Source organism: Leucopleurus acutus, assembly GCF_964270905.1.
Source record: "Leucopleurus acutus genome assembly, chromosome: 19".
NCBI classification, from domain to species: domain Eukaryota; kingdom Metazoa; phylum Chordata; class Mammalia; order Artiodactyla; family Delphinidae; genus Leucopleurus; species Leucopleurus acutus.
Genome location: NC_139161.1, coordinates 46,776,839 through 46,798,184, shown reverse-complemented (window position 1 = coordinate 46,798,184; position 21,346 = coordinate 46,776,839). Strand labels below are relative to the sequence as shown.

At 57.7% G+C, this 21,346-nt stretch overlaps 1 protein-coding gene across 2 annotated transcripts in view; it reads right to left on the bottom strand.

Annotated features, from left to right (window-relative positions):
* ABR (ABR activator of RhoGEF and GTPase) overlaps window positions 1-21,346 on the bottom strand; it is a gene marked incomplete at its 5' end in the record, with an annotated part of 77,962 nt that overhangs the window by 13,978 nt on the left and 42,638 nt on the right. Inside the window, one exon of one of the 2 annotated variants that reach the window (XM_082861069.1) lies at window positions 6,802-6,963. The exons of the other annotated variant lie outside the window; for it this stretch is intronic. Coding sequence (XP_082717195.1) covers window positions 6,802-6,963 — 162 coding nt within the window. Of the gene's footprint in view, window positions 1-6,801; window positions 6,964-21,346 lie in introns of those variants that run through there. 2 annotated transcript variants of the gene reach the window in all.

Sequence of the window (21,346 nt, the reverse complement as noted above, 5' to 3'; positions counted from 1 at the left end):
CTTGCCTCCCCTGCCCCCCGGAACTGTGCAGTTCCCTGAGGCCCGCGTATGGGAAGGGTTTAGCAGCTCTGAATGAGGCGTTTACTGAAGCCAGGTTAGCCCTGTAGAACCCACTGTGACCTGCCCCCCAGTGCCCTGCATTCCAGGGCTCAGCCTCCTCTGTGCCGCCACGCTTTTAGCCCTCGGGCCGGCACAGCTGCAGACAGAACTCAGAGAGGGCCCGTCTTGCCCCGAGCCCCGGGGACCCGTCTTCCCCAGAGTTGGCCTGCCCTCCACGGCCTGCCCGGCCTGGAGACTTCACCCCAGAGCCAGGCCTCAAACCAACAGCCAGCAAGCTGTCCCGCCCAGCTCAGGGCCACCAGCTGACGAGCACAGGGTCACTCTCGGGAAAGGGACTGGTCAGGGCTAAAGCAACACAGGGGCAGCCCCCAGCAGCCCTGTCCCCAAAGGGAAGGGGCCACCTTAGAGGTCAAAGTCCCAAGCGAGGGGCTCCCCCAGGTATGACCGGGAAGTCTCATGCAGCTGCCACGGAAAGAAAGGCCAAGGGCCTTTAGGACTGCTGTGGGCTCAGTGGCCTCCCTCCAGACTTACCGTGGTTTGGTAAGAATTATGAAAGTCCTTCTCTGAAGCTGAATTCATGCTCCCTGCCCAGGCCAGGAACACCGTCTGGGCGCCTGCTGGTGAGAATGCGGCTCGGCAAACCCACTGCCTGTACCTGCTCTGAGGGGCCTCTTGGTGGGCTCTTCCCAGGCCCCACGTGCGGGCCCATTTCTGTGCACAGCTTGCTAGGCTGGGTTCTACACCCCCGGAAGCTCCCCATCGCGGGCACGCAGCCTTGACCCCAGTGGGGCCCCGTGACCACCCAGACAACCAAGAGATAGCCGCAAACCCGAGCGGGCCCTGGGCCTCCTCCTTGGCGGGGGGGCATGATGGCTAAAAGCACTTCCTGCACTAAGCCGCTCAGTGGGACCTCATCGTGTCACTCTCTGAGCCTAACAGCACCTCGTGGGTTATCACCTACCTCACATCATGAGCTAAGAATGATGCCTGGTACTCAGCACCGGATCAAAACATGTCAGCATCACTAAAACTGGGCTTAAACTCCCCAGTGGCTTCCCGCTGCACTCAGATTAAGGCTGCTGCCCCCTCTGTCCGAGGTCACTTCCTGTGCTCCACACAGCCTCTGCCTGCCTCTGAACACACCATGGTCCCCCCAGGCTGCGGGGTTTTCACCTCTGCCTGGAAGGCATTGTCCCTGATCTTTCAAGAATCCTTTTTGTCATTGAAATCTTAGTTCAGAATTATCTCTTCAAGCAAGGCCTCTCCCCTCTGCTTTATTATCTAATCTGCTACCCAATTCTATCTTCCTGCAGTACTTGTGCAGCATAAAGTGATCTCATTTATTGCCTGACTCTCCTATGGACAGCAAGTTCCCTGAGAGCACGGCCTCTGCCTGGGCTGCCTCTGGAGAGCCCAGCACATGAAGATGCGCCATCAATATATTCAGAGACCGAATGAACAAAGTGGGTTATGCAGGCTGGAGAAAGCAATGCCCTTTGTTCGGGACAGGGGTCGAGAAGCCCCACATGCCTGCTTGCCTCTCTCCTCCCGTGCTCAGTGAATGGCTGGCCGTGGCCCAGGGGCAGCCCTGTGACCTCTTCCACCCAGACTTTCCCAGCATGTTGAGAGTTTAAGGCTTAGGCGTAGGAATCTTGAGACGTGGCCAAAATCATCATATGAACTGGATCTAGGAGATCATCCTGTTCAGCTCCTTCATTATACTGATGCCAGAGAACCAGAGAGTTGAAGCGATCTGCCCAAGGTCACACAGCAAGTTAAGACCGTAGACTCAGGATTAGAAAAACGAGGCCTCTTGACTCCTACCAGCCCAGTGCCCTTCCTTCTCTGGCCTCCTAGGCTACACCAGCCTGAGAGGAGGTGGGGCGCTCCAAGGAGGAGGCCAGAGCACACAGGGGGGCATTCAGGTGTCTGATGGGAAGGGGAGCTGTGGCTGTCGCTGCTCTGGCTGTGCCCATCTGAGGCACCCACCCTGGCTGGGGTCACTGTCCAGGAGAAAGACGGTTCCACCTTCTGGCTCAGGCATGAGTTCCACTCTCTCTCAACCAAAGCAGAATTGGTGAAATCACCGTGGGGCTACAGGGCCCTCCCAGCCTCTCTGCAGCAGACTCCCACCAGCAGCTCCCACGGCCACTTCCCACCTCTCTAGGCCCACCTTGGGGGACCAAGGACAATGGGGCCTTAGTCTAAGCCTTACTGGGATCCAGGACGGACTCTGGCTCTCTCCCGGGGACTGGGCCGGCAAGTTCCAGGCACGGGGACGTGTGTTCCTTTGGGTGCAAGGGAGCTGTCAGAACACGAACATCTTTCCAACTCCCAGCATGATTTGATGGGGAAAAGGAAGCCAAAATAGCACCTGCGGACCGGCTCCTGACAACCTGGGCATCCAGCAAGGCCACTCAGCAGAGGGCTGGGCCTTTCAGACTTGGGCGCCCTGACCAGCGCCTGGTAACTCCCCCACACCGGCACCTGCAGAAGTTGCTGGGCTCTTTCCAAAACGTCTGCCCTCCTGGGCCTTCACGGCCTCTGGAGAGTCCTGCACCACTGGCCTTGGGCAGAACTGGCAGGCTCAGCTCTCCCTGGTCCAAGGCCAACCAAAAGCTGGGGCACCAAGCCCAGCATGGCTGCCTGGCCAAGCCACCTGTGGACCACAGAGATGCTGGAGAGGGCCGATGCCCCTTCTAACCTCCCCAGGCGCCAAGAAACAGCAGCTTGCCAAGTGCACTCAGAGCACGGGTTCCTACCTGGGGATCCGTGACCCCCTCTGAAACAGCATACAGTTTGTGCATATGCGTGGCTCTGGGTCTGGGTGGAGCTCCGTAACTGTCATCACATTCTCAGAGTCGAGGACTCCTGCTCTGTGGAATCAAACAGGCCTCTTGGGAGCCAGCTTCGTGGAGAAGTAGGGAACAGGGGGGGTCAGGAGGCCACCCGTGTGGCTCCAGGAGGAAGATCCTCTCCCTCTAGGGAGTACGTATGCTGGCTGCAGGGACACAGGGAGGCCTCACTACTCCCCCTTCCAAGCCCCCAGCCAGCCAGCCTGGTCACAGTCCTGGGCCACACAGAGGCCAGGGAGGAAATGGCTGGCCGCAGGGGTCTCCAGCCCCTCGGGAGAGGCACTACTGTCCGCTTCCGACAGCTGAGGGATCGCTACAGGGGTGTGAATGGGCATGTGAATGGTGAAGACAGGATGCAGGTCCCTTCCCTCTGGTAAATAAGGTGATGGGGGGCAGGGAGGGAGAAAGGGGGTAGGGAAGAGAGGTGGGCAGCCGGGGCAGGAGAGGTATCTATCGGCGTCTAATAAGGTTTCAAGATCTTTCCTGATGCCCAGAGCCAGAGGATGAAGTGAAAGTAAATGAGCCCAAGACATCCCTCTATACCCCGGCACCCTTCTACCCTCAATGCCTGGAACAGCCAGTGAATGGCCGGCTGAGCCCTGGGGACATGCACATGGTTTGCATACCTGATGCTACCTGTTAGGAAACTGTCAGGTTATATTACAGACTCTGGGAGGGGTCTGGAGCTGTCCTGCAGTTGCGATCAAGATGACAAAGAAAGGGACCCTCCTGAACCCTAGGCTCCCCAGACTAGTGGCCCAAAGAGGGCTCCCCATCCTGCCTTTCTTTGGGTTGCACCTCTGACCTTCCCTAGAAGTAGAGGGGAGCAAACCCCACCTCAGAGCAGGTGGACTCGTCCTGGAGCTCAGCAGGAAACATCTCAATTCACCTTGCTGGCCTCTGGTTTCCTGAGAGAAGCTCTTGGGTGGTGGGGAATTCCCAGACCCATGTGGCAACCCCTCGAAGCAGAGGTAAGGTCATCAGGAACCATCCTCAACTCTCCCCCACTCCCCTGGACCCTGCCAGTTCAGCCTGAGTCCCTGCCAGTTCAGCCTGAGTCCCTGCCAGTTCAGCCTGAGTCCCTACCTCCAGCCAGTATCTGGCCTGGTCTGGGTCTGGACGTCTTCACCTTGGCTGCAGGGCAACAGTAGGGGCATGGATTCCTGTCCCTCCCCACCCCCGCTGCCCAGAGACAAAAACTTCTGGCCTGGACGCTGCTTCCCTGGGGGCACTCCTAGCCTCTCTGGCTCCCACGTGACCCCATTAAAACCTTTGGACACTTTGTGGGGTAGGGATGGGATTCCTCGTTCAGTCCTTCTCCCTCCCAAGTGCAACCTAAGGATCTAGAAACAGGCAGGATGGGAGGAAGACCAGGCACTGAGCCTGGTCTTGAGTGTGATTTAAAGCCAAAAAAAAAGGAAAAGGAAAGCAGAAATGTGAAGTTAAACGCTGAGAGCACTGGCAGAACCCACAAACTCAAATGCCACGTGTCTCCTCTGCTCAATGCTTGCACAACAAGCCAACTGCCAAGTCAGAGCCTGGAGTGAGGCTTCAGCCCCAGGACTCTCCTCGGGGACAAGCACAACCCCAAACAGAGCCCCCCACTGAGGACCCAAAGGAGAGTCTGTGAGTGGTCCCTACTGCCCCTCTTCCAGCAAGCGCAGACTCCTGGGGCCAGAGGCTCCACAGGCTAACACTGGGCTTTCTCCATTCAAACAGATTCCTCGGCCCCAGCACGGGGTCCCCAGATGACTCACATACACCCCCCCTCCAGGCTTCACGAATCTTTAGTTAAGTGGCAGCAGGAGGGCCACAGGTGTCTCAGGCATCCAGAGCATCACATCCTTGTGGCAAAGTTAAATGAGGAGTTAATGAGGTGACCCCTCCTGTCAGGCTGGGCAGTACCTGGCACCCTTCCCCCACCCACCTAAGCTGCTGCCTGATCCCAGCCCCCTCGTCTGGCAGTGAGTCTGCTGCACTGAAAAAAAAATAGGTTAATGCAGCTGGGAAAAGAAGGGAGGTGGGCAGCGGGTCTGGCTCCACAAGCCTGCCTGCTCCCCCACCAACCCCGGGCACAGCAAGGCAGGCACAGCAGGGTGAATGAATGTCCCTCTGTCACCCACGGTACAGACCCTTGTGTCTGTGACACCAACATACTTTGTCACACAGCAGGAGCTAGAGGACTGAATCACCCGCCGCACAGAGCATCCCAGCGCCACAGCCACCCTGCAGTTGCATTGATGCCAATCAGCTCAGCAGCCCAGAGCCTGGCTGGCCTGCCACTCTTGCCCAGAGGGCACCGTCAGACACAGAAGTGTCAGACGCCACCAGAGGTGAAGCTGGCTAAAGGATTCCTGAAGCGGCTTCTTGGTTTTGCTAGTCACTAATGCCCAGGGAAAAGAACTGAAAGTCTGGAGTTTCAAGGTTTAGAAACTGCCCCCTACCTGCCACCCCCCAACCCCAGCAAAGGAGCAGGTAAACCGGAAGGATTCTGTTTGGCTGGGACTGGGCCAGGAACCTGCTGGGTCACTTTCTCGCCAACCTCTAGGTCTGGAAATGGACAATGAGCTTTGGGCTGGTGTCTGCTGGCCTCAGCAGGGGTTGGGAAGGGGGTACAGGCAGGGGATGGCTCCGGGCTGCCGGGCACAGACAGCTGCCTCAGCACAGAGGGGCTCTGGTAGCAGCTGAGGCCAGCAGGGCTCTGCTAGCCTCGTCCCTAGAGAGGCTGAAGGTGACACGGGGGCCAATGCAGGACAGCTCAAGTTGCTGCCCTGCCCAGCACTTTCCAGGACTGATGTCCCCGCTGGGAGGTCACGTATGCCCCGTTGGAAGAGGATGAAAGTAGATAAGGAGACAACGGGCCCCAGATCACATCCTCTTGCAGGTGCCAGGAGCCTCTATGCTGGCTGGCAGTGAGGACCTGCGCAGAGGGACCCCCCTCGGGCCCCCACGGGAGAGCTTTTAAATCCCCACCAGCAGCACAGACTAGCCAAGCCTCTGTCATCACTACCTGGAAGGACAGGCATGGCCCTGGCCAGCCGGGACAGGCACCCTGCGACATGTGCTTAGGTGGTTAATCTGGTCTACGGTTATCAAGCGCTCACTGTGTGCTAGGCGATGGCCTGGCTCTTCCTCAGACGCCCAATGCCAGGGCCCAAAGCCAGCCCTGCGGCAGCCTGCCCAGCTGCAGGACAGTCAGCTTCTATCTCAGACTTTCATCCCCGCCCAGGTCTGGGGCGGCAGGCAGGATGGGCAGTCTGCCCTGGCTCAGCTTGGTCTGAGCTGCCTGCTGGGTCAGGAAACCCCTGGCACACTGACTGAGTTGCCTGGTGCCTGACTAGCACTGGGCCAGCAGGCCTCTGGGTGGTCCCTGAAGAGGTAGCCTATAGCCCCCAGACCCGGCAGCACCGCCAGCTCCCCACAACCCCAAAGAAACCTCACACGGCCGGTGGTACTGAGGTGCTTCCGCCGGTGCCCCTCTGCAGAAGGGGTGGCCACTGGACGCAGGGGGTCGGGCCTGGGCTGGGCGCTGTAGGGGAAACTGAGACCCAGGAGCCCCTCGCCCCATCTGTTCATATTTCTACCCGCAGAGGCGCAGAAAGCAGGCAGGCAGTCCTCTCCCACAGGAGACAGCCCCCCTCTTCCTGAGACAGGGACAGAGGCAGAGAGAGCGGGGCTCGGAGGCTGGGGTAGCAACAGCGTTAATCATCACGTTGAGGCCACTGAGAGCCAACCCCAGCTTACCCCAGCCTCTGTCCCAGGGTCCCTCGGTCAGGTAGGAGGCGCAGTGAGCTCCGAGAAGGGGCCGCCCAGAGCCCCAGCAGGCCCCCCGCCCACCTCAGTCCCTCTCGCCCACTCCCGCCGACCCCTCGAGCCCCTCGGGCACCTTCTGGCGGAGGAGCTTGCTGCGCACGCGGCCCCAGAGCCGCGCGCCGGTGTTGGGGGGCCGCTTGCTCCCCGGCTCTTCCAGCGGGTCCAGGCAGCAGCGCTCCAGGGGCTCGCACACCGCCTTCAAGCTGCAGTCGGGCTGAGGCAGGACGTCTGTCATGCCGGCGGCAGCGGCAAAGCCCGACCCGACGGCGAGCCTGCCTGCGGAGCCAGCTCAGCTCCGGGGACGGGGAGGCGGGGAGGCGCGGGCCGCCGGGGCTCCGGAGCCGCTGGAGGGAGGGTGGGAGCGGGCGCAGCCTCAGCCAGCCGCCGGGACTGTTACTCGAGCCGGGCAGGGAAGCGCATGGTGCGGGGGCTCCGCTTTCTCCTCCCTCTGCGTCCTCCCTCCCCGGAGACACCGCTGGAGCAGCAGCGGCTCGCTGGTCCCGGCCAGGCTAGCGGGAGGCCAGCCTCGAGCGCGCGGCACAGCGCCCGAGGCTGCCGGGGAGCCCCCGCCCCCAGCCCCCCCCCAGTGGAGGAAGTGACTCAAAAGAGGCGCGGGAGGCTGCCCCCTCCAAAACACCCAACCTCCCGGTTTTAACTCTTGGCAGGCTGGGCCTCCTCCACACCCATCCTTCGGCCCTCCCTCCAGCCCCTCCTAAAGTAAGTTTGACAAGCAGCACAACCAGCCAGGCCCTTCCCCTCTAGAGCCCTGGTTAACCCCTTCCCCACCAGGCGGCGCCTCGCTGCTGGGGTGTCTGCGGGAGGCTGGGGGAAGCCAGAGGGGGTCTGCAGAGCCCAGGGCTCAGGGCCAGGAGCCATCAACAGCTGCCCTTGTCCCGGGCAGAGGACCAGTCCTGCCCTGGGGTTCTACTCCTGCCCCAGATGCCTCCCTCAATGCCAACTCAGTGACAGGGCCCGACCCGCGTGGACTCCTGTGTAAAGGATAAAGAAGACCCCTAGCTGGGCAACCTCCTGGGCTTTAGCAGCCCCAGAGGGAATCAGCTACTATGGACCTTCTCTGGGGCCATGAGCAAAAAAATCCAAGGACGACACGGGTTACAGATGCCCAGCAAGAGGTGCTCCTCTCACGGGCCACTTCTAACCATCACTGGCGCCCTTCACCAGAAAAGCCAAAAAAAGGGCTGTGCTGCTGGGGGCAGAGGACGTCCACTGACAGAATGGCAATAAAAGCCACTCTGTGCTGGGTGCCTTGGGATAGAGAACTAGGAACTTGTTCTTGACTCTCAAGTTGATGAATGTTCATTTCACAAGGTCACAAGTCAGTGTCCGGTGTTTGGAGAACAGAGAAAGGCCTGAACCCCAGATGATTAGGGTCCACACACCCCAGAGGCGTCCAGGCATCACACCCTGTAGAGTTTGGCACGGGGGGAGGAAGGAAACCAGTATTTTCGCAGTGCCAACCGTGAGCCGCGTCCCATGCAAAGGGCGTTCAAGTATCTGCTGGCGTTGAAGACTTCTGTGCCGTTGGTGGTGTTGTTTAGAGTTGTGAGGACTGGGGCTCAGGGAGATGAAGTTCTCGCCTGAGGTCACGGAACTGCAGCTGGCTAGTGACAGGTCTCCTCCAAAGGCCCTGGCGCTCACAACCACTGAAGTGTGGCTGGTTCTCTGGATTCGGGGAAAAGAGGTGGGTCAGGCCACCAGGGCAGGTGGGTCGGGGCCCAGAAGCAGCCCCTGGCATCTGGAATGCACCTGCTGAATCTCAACCAGCGCACATGTCTTGGGGTTTATCATCAGAGCCCGCGGTGCTTTTGCAGAAAGGGGTGGCTTCACCACAGAGGGAGCCAAGCCTTGATCATGACAAGAGACGCCCTTCACCGAGCTTACTATGCGACAGGCACCACGCTAACCCTCCGCTTGGAGTACCTCACTCACTGCTCCCCCAACCTGAGGAAGTATGTCCTCACATCCCCATTTTTCCATCTGAGGAAACTAAGGGTACAGAGAAGCTAAGCCACTTGCCCAGACCAGCCTGGGCCAGGCCATACACAGAGGTCTGGCTAGGCCCTCGCCACTGTGATATCCCAGTGTGGCAGGGTCTGGTCCTGTGCTGCCTTCTGCCTGGAGGTGAACGTGGAGTCCTGGAACTCTGCTGGACTCTGGTGGTCCCTGCAGGGTGGCTGGGCCAGCCCCATCTCTTCTAGGGCTCCATGCTCCACACCTGCTTCTGCACAGTGCAGACAGGGCTGGGCGCCGCCAAGGCTGCACAGAGCCTCCTGCTACCTGAGCTAAAGTTGCCCAAAGCCAGTGCAGCTAAGTGGGGCAGAGCCACAACTGTTTTCCCAGTAACCCCTGAGGGGGAGGGGGAGACCCACCAAGGCAGGGACATGCCTGTGTCCCCTGCCCAGCCGGGGCCTGAGCCACCCTTCTTGACCCACCCCTGACCTGCTCTCCCAGGGCACCTGGGGGCCACCTCTGAAGAGACTCTCCCTCCAGCCCCATGAGTGGCCAGCAGCTGCCCCCACCAGCTGCACAAAACCCACCTCCTCCAAGGGTTCACCCATTCCTGTGGTCTTCACCTCTTCATCCCAGTGATTTCATTCAAGAGGTACTGACTGAGGGCCTGGCTATGTGCTCAACCCTGGATAGGGGCTGGGGAATCACAAAGATGAATCAAAAGGCTGTGCTTGACAAAGCTGACAACCCAAAAGAGGAGAGGAGACAAAGGCTTAAACACCTCTTAACAGGAGGCAGAAAGGCATTCACGCATGTGGCATTTACCAATCGCACACCTACCACACGTCACACCCAGATGGACAAAGCATCATTTTTGCCCTCAAGAAACCCAGTCTTATGCCGCAAGAACAGCACAGATCAAGTGCCACGAAAGCTGAGAGAAAGGAGAGGAAAATTCTAGCCAGAGAGCATCAGGGAAGGCTTCCTGGAGGAGGGGTTGGCGTGGGCCAAAAGAGAAAAAAGGATCACCCTCCCTGGCTTTGCTCTGCATCCCTCAGCTAATGGGCAAGTGCTGGTTGTGTAACTGGCCAGTAAGGTGCCATTATAATTGCTAACCACGTTCACCTGCTGCAGACACATGGTGCGTGCTGGGCACTGCCAACTGTTAACTTCAGAACTGGCCCCTCACTGGCTTTCTAAGGTTCTCTGTCCTCTATCTGGGTCACATGCCACAGGATGCAGTTTGGGGGATGTTGAGTAAGGTACGTCCCCCGCCAGGTGTGTGGGAAAAGGGGGGCAGTGCAGATCCTCTTCCCAAAGCTTTATACTTGTCTGTCTTAGGAACCCCAGGCTCAACACTTGTCTGGGTAAAGCAAGCTCTGATTGGATGAAAGATGGCCAACTGGTCTCCATGGTGACATAAGCGCCTTAGCAGATGGATAGCTGTTGGGAGGCTCTTCCCTGGAGATGCTCATCTTTCCTTCCTCCCTGTGGGCTGGGGGTTCTCTCTAGGGACAGCACAGATTTGCCTTCTCTTCCCCAAGCCTGACTCACTGCTTCCTGGAAGCAATGGTCTAGGAGCAGGCTGCAGCAGGGGGGTTGGGCAAGACAAATGATCCTAGCGAGTTCCTCAAAAGCAGCCGTCTGAGTTCTGCTCCCTCCAGCCCACCACAGACCCTTCCTCAGCTTCACTGGGTGGGCTAGGCTCAGGCTGTCCCGGCCACCCTGGAAGTGACAGCACCCCTTTCCCCTCTGTCCATCCTGGCAGAACCGGCCTCTGAGGAGGAGCAAGGGCCCCCTGTCTGGATAAACAGAGCCTGGCTGGGAAGGCCCGCTGCCTTTGGAATTAAAAACATTCCTAGTAGACTGTCCCATCCTCCCTCACCCCCTCCCCAGGCTCTCTGCCAAAGGAATGAGAGGGGCCGTCCCCAGGGAGGTGCAGGGCAGGACCCTAGGTTACATGGAGGGAGGGGTATACACCTGGGGTGGCTGGGACCGGCCACCCAGCACAGCTATGATTGAGGCAACATCAGGCTAAAGTGATCAGCAGAGGCATCACTGAAGAAAAAAAAGGTCAACAGGGAATATATGCAGCCTGAGCTGTGTGGGCAGGAGAGGCAGGGACTGCCACCAGTGCGGCGCGGTGACAGCTGGGGATGGGGACGGCTTCCAGGCAAATCCTCCAGCCTGTGAACGCGAGGAGGAAGTTTCTTTCTCAGAACCCTGGGCTGCTGCTGCTACTTCTCTGGAGTGACCTCCTTTTCCCCACTGCAACGACTTTCATCTTCCCTTCAGCCCAGACTGGGACCCCGATTCCCTGCCCCTATCCTCCAGCCAAGTGACTTGAGGGCAGGAAAGGGGGTTTCTGAGCAGCCAGCTAGACCAAGGCCACAGGCACCCCAGCGAGGACAGCCTGGGAGTGAGGGGGAGGGGAGAGCCCCAAAGGGCCACCCGGAGAGGCTGGGTGCAGGAGCGGGAGCCGGAGAGGAGCCTGGGATGGCGCTGAGGAGGACCGAGAGGGGTGCGGTCTGGGGTCAGCCAGGTGCGCTCCCTTCAGCCCCAGGGGAGCAGAGCTGGGAGGCAGGGTGTGGGTGGAGAGCAGGTGGCGTGTGAGGCTGGGAGGGCTGCAGAAAGGAAGCCCATGGTGGTTCCTGCCCAGAGACAGGCACCGGAGTCCAGCCCGAGAGAGAACCAGCAGGGCGGGCAGTGCACGGGAGCCTGGGGCCCACGCAGAGGGTGTGTGAGTTGGCAGGGAGGGTGGCACATCGCAGGGAAACTGTGAGAAAGGGGGGCGGGAGAGTCCCTTTAAAATGAATGGCCCTGGGGTCCCTGCATTCCTAACGTGTGTTCTCACCTTGTTCTGTACCGATCCTAACCCAAACTGTGGATCGGAAGGGCAGAGATCTTCAGAGGATGAGAAAGTGAGACCCGTTTATGTTTTTCCATCCACACTTTTTGAGCATCTGCTATGTTCCAGGCCTGCATTAGGCCTGGGGACAGGAACCCCTTTGCTCAAAGTCACTGAGTAGCCAATGGCAGAGCTGAGGCTAGAAGCTACTTTTTCGCTCATTTACCCATTCATTCATCACTGACTAGATAGCCACCACATGCCAGGTGGGGAAGACCCTGAACAGGTCACAGCTCACTTGGAGCTGTGAAACTCCAAACCGAGCCCTAGCCAACCCACCGCTGACCCGCCACCCAAGGAGATAAGTGCTAGCAACTGGGGACTCTTCCAGGCATCCAGGCCAGGACTCCGGGGTCTGGGCCCTGCCTGCTAACAGCTGTGCATGGGCTTACAGGTCTCTAAGGCCTGGAGCCTCAACTCTGTAGGTTAGTGGTTACCGGTAGCTTTAGATGGCCACCTGAGAGGGAGCTGGGGAGCGGCTTCCAGGATGTTGGGACAGGCGGCAGCCAGGACTCAAAGGTAGTTGCTCTGCAGCCCAACCTCAAGGTGTACCATGACCCTCCCGTCTCCCAAGGCCTGGCCTTGGAGTCAGAGGGCAGTGCAAAGCACGGGCTGTTCTGCACACAGCCTCACCCTCCACTCTGCCTGGCCACCCCAGGCTGGTGTCTTGAGGGTGCCTGGTGGCTCTAGGAGAGGCTGAGACAGCCGCAGGGCTTGCCTGCTTCAGGACTGTCCTGATGTCCTAATGGGCCCTGGCAACTCCTAGTAATTCTCACAGCATATTTGGTCACGGAAAAAGGGTGGAAAATCCACTTGAGCCTTTGGGAACATCTTGTATACCTAAAACAAAACCCACCAGGGATGGAGTGGGTAGAGCACACCCACCACACATCCATCCATTCCTTCCCACACAACTCATGGATGGAACTCACAGCCAGACTGACACCCAGACCCCCTTGGCCGCTTGCCTGCTCCCAGGACGAAGGCGGTATGGCCGGGGTCTCCCAGCACAGCCAGGGGCCTGAGCACCCCAGGGGGCCTCCCAGGCCGCAGACTGAAAACACAACAGCCTCAGGCAGGGGTGTTTGAAAGTAGGTCAGGGTCCGCTGAGCCTCCATGCTTTTTTTCTCTTTTGCTAATATTAAGCAACTCTTTTCCACCCACTCTGAGCTCCAAATGAACAGAAGACAGCTCCTGGGAGCCACGGAACCAGGGTGTGAGTCCTGCCTGGTCACTGTGGCAGCCACTCCCTCTCTCTGGGCTTAGTTTCCACACCTGTCAAACAGGATCTTGCACGAGACAAGTGGTCCGCAGTGAACTTTCTTTAAGCAGAGGATACAGCCCGCTTTCTTTCTAAGTGAAACCGTAGGCCAAAGTCTCCCTGCCCCCAATCAGCTAACGGCAGAAGCAGGGAGCAGAGGCCCCTGGCTGAAGTGGGGTTCCAGGCCCCTACCCACTCACACTGCCGTTGTCCACCACTCCCTGCCTTGGGAGCACCTCCTCGGTTGCCCCAGTAATCCCCAAGCCCCGCAGACTCTGAAGCCTCTGGTCCTCCTTTAAGGACAGAGGCTTAAAGGAGGACAGTTCCCATGAGAACTGCTATTCCTCTACCACGGCCATTGGCCCTCGCTCCCCTCCAGGGTGGGCAGATGTGGAAGTCGGGAGATTAGGGGCTTTTTAAGGAAACTTTTGGGTCAGAGTCCTGGATCCGAAGCTCATGTTTTATCTCTACTTTGCTCCCTGCTTTGGGAAAACTCTGGGCCTCTGCTTTGCTGGTGTGGGTTCCCTTCGGTGGCCTTACAATAGGATAACGCTTATCTCATGGAGTCAGTCTGGTTGGTGTTTTCTGGGTCACCTCCGGCCTGAAGCCAGTGCAGCTCAGCTCTTGCCTCCAAGGGTGTGAGCAGGCTATGCCTCGCTTCCCCTGTGCCAGCCCATGGGGAGCGGGTGGCACCTGGGGGTCAGACCCTCACCAAGAGCCCCCACTGCCCTCACGGCTCGTGCCACGGCCAGGCTGGGCTGGGTGAGGCGCTGAGGTGGGCTGTGCAGCACCCACAGCGAGGGAGAGCCACACGAGGCGCCCCCGATCGGCACTCACGTACAGCCTCAGCCCTCACTCAGGGAGTCCCTGGCAATTCCCCTACTAAGTCCTTTTCTTAAAGGTTTTGAATAAAATCAAAGACAGGACCATCCCAGGAGGCTGAAGTTGCAGCCTCCGCCAGCAGGGAGGTGAGCGGCTACTGGGAGCGTGCAGTAAGCCGGGTACTGTTACCTCCCAGGACTCATCTGGTCCTTGCACAGGTCTGAGAGGGAACACACAGAGAGGTCACCTCGCTGTTAGATGGTGGAGCTGCGATCAAACCTGGGTCTTCTGCTTCTGAGTCTAGGAGCCCCCGGGGCCCAGAGCTGGGAGAGCACCCTCTTTTGGTTTGTTGAGAGGCGGGATTGTTCTAAGGGCCTGAAGGAATCAGTTCCCAAGGTCCTCTCCAGATCAGCTTCTCTGTGCCTCTCACCTCTCCCAGGTAAGCAGGGGGCATTCCCACGCAGGGCAGGAGGCAGAGGAGACCCATGCCTCCGTCTGCTTCCTGCCCAATGCTTCCTGTCTCCAGAACCCCCTGGGTGGAGCCCAGGCTCCCGAGATCAGGAACACCCGGAGACGGAGGTAGCTAAGCGGGGGCCGGAAGAGAGAGGTTGTCCTACAAGTGTCGGGAGGCCTTTGGACAGCCAGGGGCAGGATCCTACGAGATCCCCCCTCGTAGGATCCTGCCCCTGGCTCTCCCGCATCCCGCTGCCCACTCTGCTCTCCAAGTACAACCGAGCCATCCAGAGACCTGCCTTGAAGAGGGACAGCAGGTAAGGCACTGGACAGTGAACGGGTCTGAAACAGCTCTAGTCACCTGGGCCCTGGGAGGAGGTGGCGTCAGAGGCAGGGAGAGGGACAGTCCCGGTGCCCCCGTCCCTCCCCGTCTGTGTGCTCCTGGGCTGGCACAGTGGTGATGACGGCAGCGAAGGGAAGAGCCCCCCATGGACCTGCTGAGAGCAGGAGGCAGCACGGATATAAAACACGGCCTCTGGAGGCAGACGCTTCCCCTGGACGTGCACACCCAGCCCAGGCTGAAGGCAGGGGAGGGGTCCATCTTCCAGGGAGAGGCTGGAAAGCCACACCCTGCATGGCCACTGCGGTGTCCCAGGGCGGGGAGCTGCCTAGCTGCCTCCCTACAGGCAAGTTTTCTCCCAGCTGCCCTTCCCCCCAATCTGAGTCAAAACCGGCCACTCTCAGGGGACAGGGCCTGGCTGTGGTCAGTGTGGCCTGAAGGATGCATGGGAGAAGGTGTTAAGGACACCTGGTAATGTCCCCTGTCTTTCCACACAGGGAGGGACCCAGGCACCCAGCTGTGAGGAGCCCAAGTGGAAGGGGTTCTGGGTCAACCAGGCCAATGCCCCAGAGCCCAGCTCCAGGGCAGTAAAGCTGGGATGCTTGACGCTTGGGCAGAGTCAAACGGGGACAACAGACACCTCGGGGGCCAGAGGGAGGGACGTGGGGTGGGGGAGCCCTCGACTCCTGCCCTAGCAGCCTCCCGACCTGCACTCACTCCAAATTTCCTCATGCCCTGCAGAGTAATTGAAACCAGAAGTAGTTCCCGCTGACAATGACCCCTTGTTCCCAGCTCATCACTCACTCTGGGCCTGACCGCACCACGCCACCGAGCTGAACGTGGCTCTGATGAGCCCAGAGCTGCTCAGCCCAGGGCGGGGGCACAGCAGGAAACCTCAGGCTGGCAGGTCGTGAGGCCCCAACCTTGACCTCCTGCCCACTCCGAGGTCGGTTCATCAAAGCTGGTCTGACTGCAACAGCATAAGAAAACAGATGTGGCCTCAGCCAGCCTAAGGCCCAAACACAGGGGCCACTTGCAGGTGACAGCCTTTGGGAAGGGGGTTTGCTTGACAAGCTACACCCAGAATCCCTGCAGGAAGGCGGAAGACAGTGGACCTGGACCTGCCGGCTTGGGCAAAGGGCTGTCATCACTAGACAAGGACAGGCCTTGTGCCAGGTCCTGTGCCAAGGGCCTCACGGACTTTCCCCTTCTGTTCTCTTTACCACCCATTTTACAGATGAGGAAACTGAGGCTCAGAGAGGTAAAGTAACCTGTTCTCCCAACTCATGAATGGAGAAAGCTAGACTGAAGCCCAGATCTGTCTGGCCTCAAAGCCCCTTCAACACTGACTGAATGGTCACAATTCTCCTCTGTTCTCTTCACTACATGGGGAGGTCCTGTTCATTCTTTGCATCCACCACACAGTGCCTGCCCCTTAGAGGGAGTTCAACAAACAGAAATGCGGGAATAAACTAGTGAAAGCGTGGATATGCACTGACCAGCTCTTTCAGGGACATTCCATCCTTTGAGCCTCACAACAAGCCTCTGATAGAGGCACAGTGGGGATAATTGTCCCCATTTAATAGATGAAGAAACTGAGGCCTCCGAAGGTCAAGGGACCTGGATGCATTTTCCCACCCCCAGCCCAGTGTTCTTCCCACACTGTCAGGGTAACTGCACTCCACACTCAATCTATCTAAACCACTGACCGAGGGGAAGACAAACAAGTTAGGAAAGGAGGGGCAAGGAGACAGGGATGCCTAACCTGGGGGAGAGAAAGCCAGCGGGTGGCAGCTGTTTTCTTCAACTAGAAGAGGCTAATGGTGACAGATGTAAGCTTTTATATGTAGAATGGATAAACAACAAGGTCCTGCTGTATGACACGGAGAACTATACTCGACATCCTGTGATAAACCACAATGGAAAAGAATATTAAAAAAAGGATGTGTATAGATGTATAACTGAATCAATTTGCTGTATAGCAGGAATTAACACAACATTGTAAATCAACTATACTTCAATAAAAAAATATTGATTGAAAAAAAAAGAGGCTAGGGCTTCCCTGGTGGCGCAGTGGTTAAGAATCCACCTGCCATTGCAGGGGACACAGGTTCGAGCCCTGGTCCGGGAAGATCCCACATGCCGTGAAACAACTAAGCCTGTGCGCTACAACTACTGAGCCTGTGCTCTGGAGCCCATGAGCCGCAACTGCTGAAGCCCGTGCGCCTAGAGCCCATGCTCTGCAACAAGAGAAGCCACCGCAATGAGAAGCCCACGCACCTCAACGAAGAGTAGGCCCCGCTTGCCACAACTAGAGAAAGCCCGCGCACAGCAACAAAGACCCAACTCAGCCAAAAATAAAATAAATAAATAAATAAAACAAAATCTTAAAAAGAGGCTAATGGTGACCAGTTGTGTCCTGGGGGGTTGGGGGGCCTGATCTCCTGTGACAGCTGGAGAGAGATGAGCAACCAGGGGTGGGGGAGGGGGCGTGGTAACCCTGGGTCTGGAGGGAAGGAGGCTAAGGGACCATGCTCTTCTCCGCACTTAAAAGTAAGAAAGTCTAAGGCGGAAACAACCCAAATGTCCACTGGTGGATGAATGGATAAACAAAATGTGATCTATACGTATAATGTTATGCAGCCTTAAAGAGGAAGGAAATTCTGACACACGCTGCCACACGACATAGATGACCCTTAACGACACTGTGCTAAGTGAAGTAAGCTAATCACAGAAGGATAAGTATTGCAGGATTCCGCTTACACGAGGTACCCAGAAATCGTCAAATTCATAGAAAGTAGAATGCTGGTTGCCAGGGGCTGGGGGAGGAGGAATGGAAAAGTTACTGTTTAACGGGTATGGAGGTTCCGTTTGGGAAGATGAAAGGTTCTGGAGATGGACGGTGGTGACGGTTGCACAACAATGTGAATGTACTTAATGAATGCCTCTGAATTGTAAACCTAAAAATCATGAAAATGGTTCATTTCATGGTATATGTATTTTACCACAGTTGAACAAAAAAATAGGAAGGTCTAGATATTGTCAGATGTACCAGTCTGGGCTCTGAGAACACACCCAACTCCTGAAGGCAGGGGACTGGCCTTCATGACCTCCTCTGAGTGTCATTTCTAATAGCTCTGACCTCTCACTTCCAAGCTTCCAAGTGGTCAGGTCAAGAATGTCAAAGAAATCACCCTCCTTTCCCCTTCAGACACAGGCTCCAGGCTCCAGATGGGAAGAGGACAGAGGGCGAGGCTCCCAACAGGCCTAAATGTTGCAATGAGGGGGATGGGGTGGAGGGAGTGAGAGGGAGTTACCACTCCAGGCATTAGGACAGCTAGAGCTTCCTTCTTGGCCTGGAACCCTGCCCCAGCTCACCCCAGGGTCTTGAGCTCTCCTATGGCCCAGGGGACCACCCCTAGCAGGCTCACAGGAAAGTGTAGCTGTGTCCCACCAGAGGGAACAGGGCCGAAGGTTGGGGGCCCGTCCCCAGGCTTGTGGCTGAGCTGGGAAGCGGGGGAGCAGGGGCATGAAGGGGATCCCAGGTCTCAGACCCCTCTCTAGTCTGAAGTCAGTGGCAGGAACTGAGCTGTGAAGTCCTCAGGGAGAACTCTCCCCTCTGGCCCAGACAGTCAACGAGGGCTGGATCCTGGGAATATGCTAATCAGCCCGGGAGCAGGTCCCAGTAGGGGACAGCACATCTGGAGCCTGGAGCAGCATGGTTGGAAATAGACTGGGACAAACACACAGGAGTCCCCTAGGGCCAGGGAGCCAAGGCAGAAGAAGGGGGGGCCTCCTGGCTGAGGGGTTCCTGGGCTGGGCAGGGGCGGGGCAGCAAGGAGGAAGCAGACAGTGGGGGTGGCCTGGATGGAGAAGTTGGAGGTCTGGGGAGGGAAGGGAGGGCTCAGAAATGCACCAAGCTGGTGGGATCTTCTACTAAATTTGCAGTGACAAAGGGCTGACCCCTAAGAGTCACAGGCTGACATCCAGGTCTCCCCCTGCCCCGTTCACTCATTTGCCCAGCAGCTGACCAGGCACCACCAAACTGGGATCAAGATCCCAAATCTGGAGCCTTTGCTCAACCACTAATGAGCTGTGTGACTGTGGCTATGTCACTCACCCTTTCTGGTCTCAGTTTCCTTCTCCCCTCAAAACAGGATTGGATGAAATGCCCTCCAGGATTCCTTCTGGCTATAACCCTACCGATCCCCCTTTTTTCGTTCATTCCTTCAACCTCCCTCTTACTTGCACGGCTCACAACCCCTCCAGCCCAGGGCAGGCGGGCTCCTTAATTTCCTGGGACACTCCCTGTGCATTCCTGCCTCCCTCCCTGCTCTGGGCCACGTGGGCCCTTCCCCCAGAATGCCCTCCCCGCTGCTCTCTGCTGATGCAGAGCCTGCCCACCTTGCTAGAATAGCAGAGCCTTAAAATGGCAATTAATTGCTGGCCATTATGTAAATGATTTTTATAAAGTACTTTGGACAATGTAACAAGAAAGGTAATTATAAAGACTTCGTTCAGACCTAGAAAAAAGGGGGTTTATGGTAATGCTACTTGAAAAGAGAAAAAAAAATACACACCATCATTAAAACCATATAAAAATCTGTATACCTGAGGAAGGGAAAAGGCACAAAATAAGATGGCTGTTTCAGAGGAGTGGCAGTAGGGACGGTCAGTGATTACGTTTCAAGTCTCATTATTATTATTGCAATTCTCTTTCTAATATAAACACTGCTTTTGTAATTTAAAAAACCCAGTGCTCTCAAATCCCTCACTCCACCTCCTCCTGGAAGCCTCCCTAACTCCAGCCCACAATGATCTCTCCTTGTTTGAATTCCTGCAGCACAAGTTTCCATCTCATTATGCAGGGAACGGTGGGAGGCTTGCCCTGCAGAGGGCAGGGCAGGGGCTCTGGAGACTCCTGGCTCTTCTACCCTCTGGCTGCCTGGCCTTGGGCAGGTTCCTTAACCCTTTCGTGCCTCAGTTTTCTCATCTTTAAAACTGTGATAACTTTCCTACCCCGCAGGGTACTGTGAAGATCCCCCCGGGTAACAGCTGTGAGCATTAGCCCAGTGCGGGCTCACGCAAAGCTCTCTGATGTGACCACCCCCACCCCCACCCCCACCATCAGCAGCCCAGCATCACCACCATCTCCAGCATCGTTACTGGCACCTTGCCTTGTTCCCTAGTGGCGTGGCATATATCGATACTCTTGTCTTTCCAATCTGGCAGTAGATTCCCTGAGGCCAGACCCCTGCACCTCAGAGCAGCCAGTCCGTGAGGGGCACACTGCAGAAGCAGAGGAAGTCCCCCTTCCCTGGCTCTTTTCCACACACACTCATTCTGCTTCCTTCCAGGTACACCAGGCAGAAACGTCCCCTGCGGGGAGCTAAGAGGACTCCAGACAAAGGCTGGGGAGGGATGCGGGGCTGGAAAATCACCCCAGCTCCTTCTCCAGGCCACTAGCCATGCAGTGCCCTTCACCCAGGCTGGGGCATTCCCTGATGAAGGCCTGGGCCATGGAGACACAGCACAGAGGAGGGAGCAGGGCCTTCCCTGCTCACCGTCAGCGGAGGCACCAGGGCCTCAGTGTCCTCATCTATAAAATGCGGTGGATACGACCATCCTTTCCCTCACAGAGCTGTTGCAAGGATCACACGAGAACATTTGGGAACGGGCCTCCAAGAGCACAAGTGCTGGACACACATGTTGGTGATTAGCGCTGCCATTTGTCTGTCACTAAATGCTGCCCCTTCCTCACCCCCCAGCCTGCCGCTGCAGGGTCCCTGCCCCCATTGCCACATGAGGCCAACCCAGAGAGGGAGACTCATCTTGGAGCAAATGCCTGGAGCTTAGGAGACGGGATCCCTCGCTGTTCTCTAGATGAGCTGAGGGAGGATAGGCTTAGAAAGAAGTGGGAGCAACAGGAGTGGGCCTTCTTCCCCTGCCTTTCTTTCAGGCCACCTGAACATCCCCTGAACACGGCCCCTACTGTGAGGCCACCTTTAGCTCCATCCTCGGCGCCCGCTGAAGGGGAACAGGACCGAGGGCCAGAGGCTGGTTCCAATTCTCTTCCTTGGACACGAGGTGGGAGGGGAGGTGGGAGTGAGCTGTGGGAACAGATACCGTTCTGTGGCTCCGTGGGTAGCCCCAGTGCAGTCTCTCCAACCCAGCCCGGTCATCCTGGCTGGCTCCGAGGGTAGCCCCAGGGTGAGAGGACTTTACAAGGCATGGCACACCCCTGGTGGGGACAGCCCGCCCTCTGACCCACAGGAAGGAGGGCAAGACAGCTCCACATCTGAGGACAAGGCCTGGGCCTTGGGGAGTTGAGGGCTGGGAAACTTCACAGCCCTCCAGAGGACGCTGTCTCTGAACCGGAGGCTCACAGGCCCAGGTCAGCTGGCAGCAGGAAGGTTTGTGTTTCTTTTAATATCAACTCCCAGGCATTTAACATTCCTCGAAGCTTAAACACAGAAACATTTTCCTTACCAGACTGTGCTTTCTGCTTTGCCAAACATAACCTGGCTTCCTCCCCTTCCCCCACCGCCTCCATCTGCTCCTGTCTCCAAGATGTAATGATTTATGGTGTGTTTCCCCTGGGGCCCGTGCAGCTGACAGCGGTGAGAAGGAGGGAAGCAACAGGGCTGCAAGTCCAGGTGGGGACAATGCCTTCAAGCCCTGGAATCCGGGTGCTGGGGGGTTGGCGCCCACGGTGCTTACTGAGCTCGCTGCCCAGGACACCCTTTTAAACTCTTCCATCCTGCAGCCACTAAATGACCCGGGGGCGTGGCCACCGGTCACGCTTCTTGGCTGGGTATCTCCCGGGGCTGGACGGGCCGGGGATGTGCAGATGGGGCCCCCGT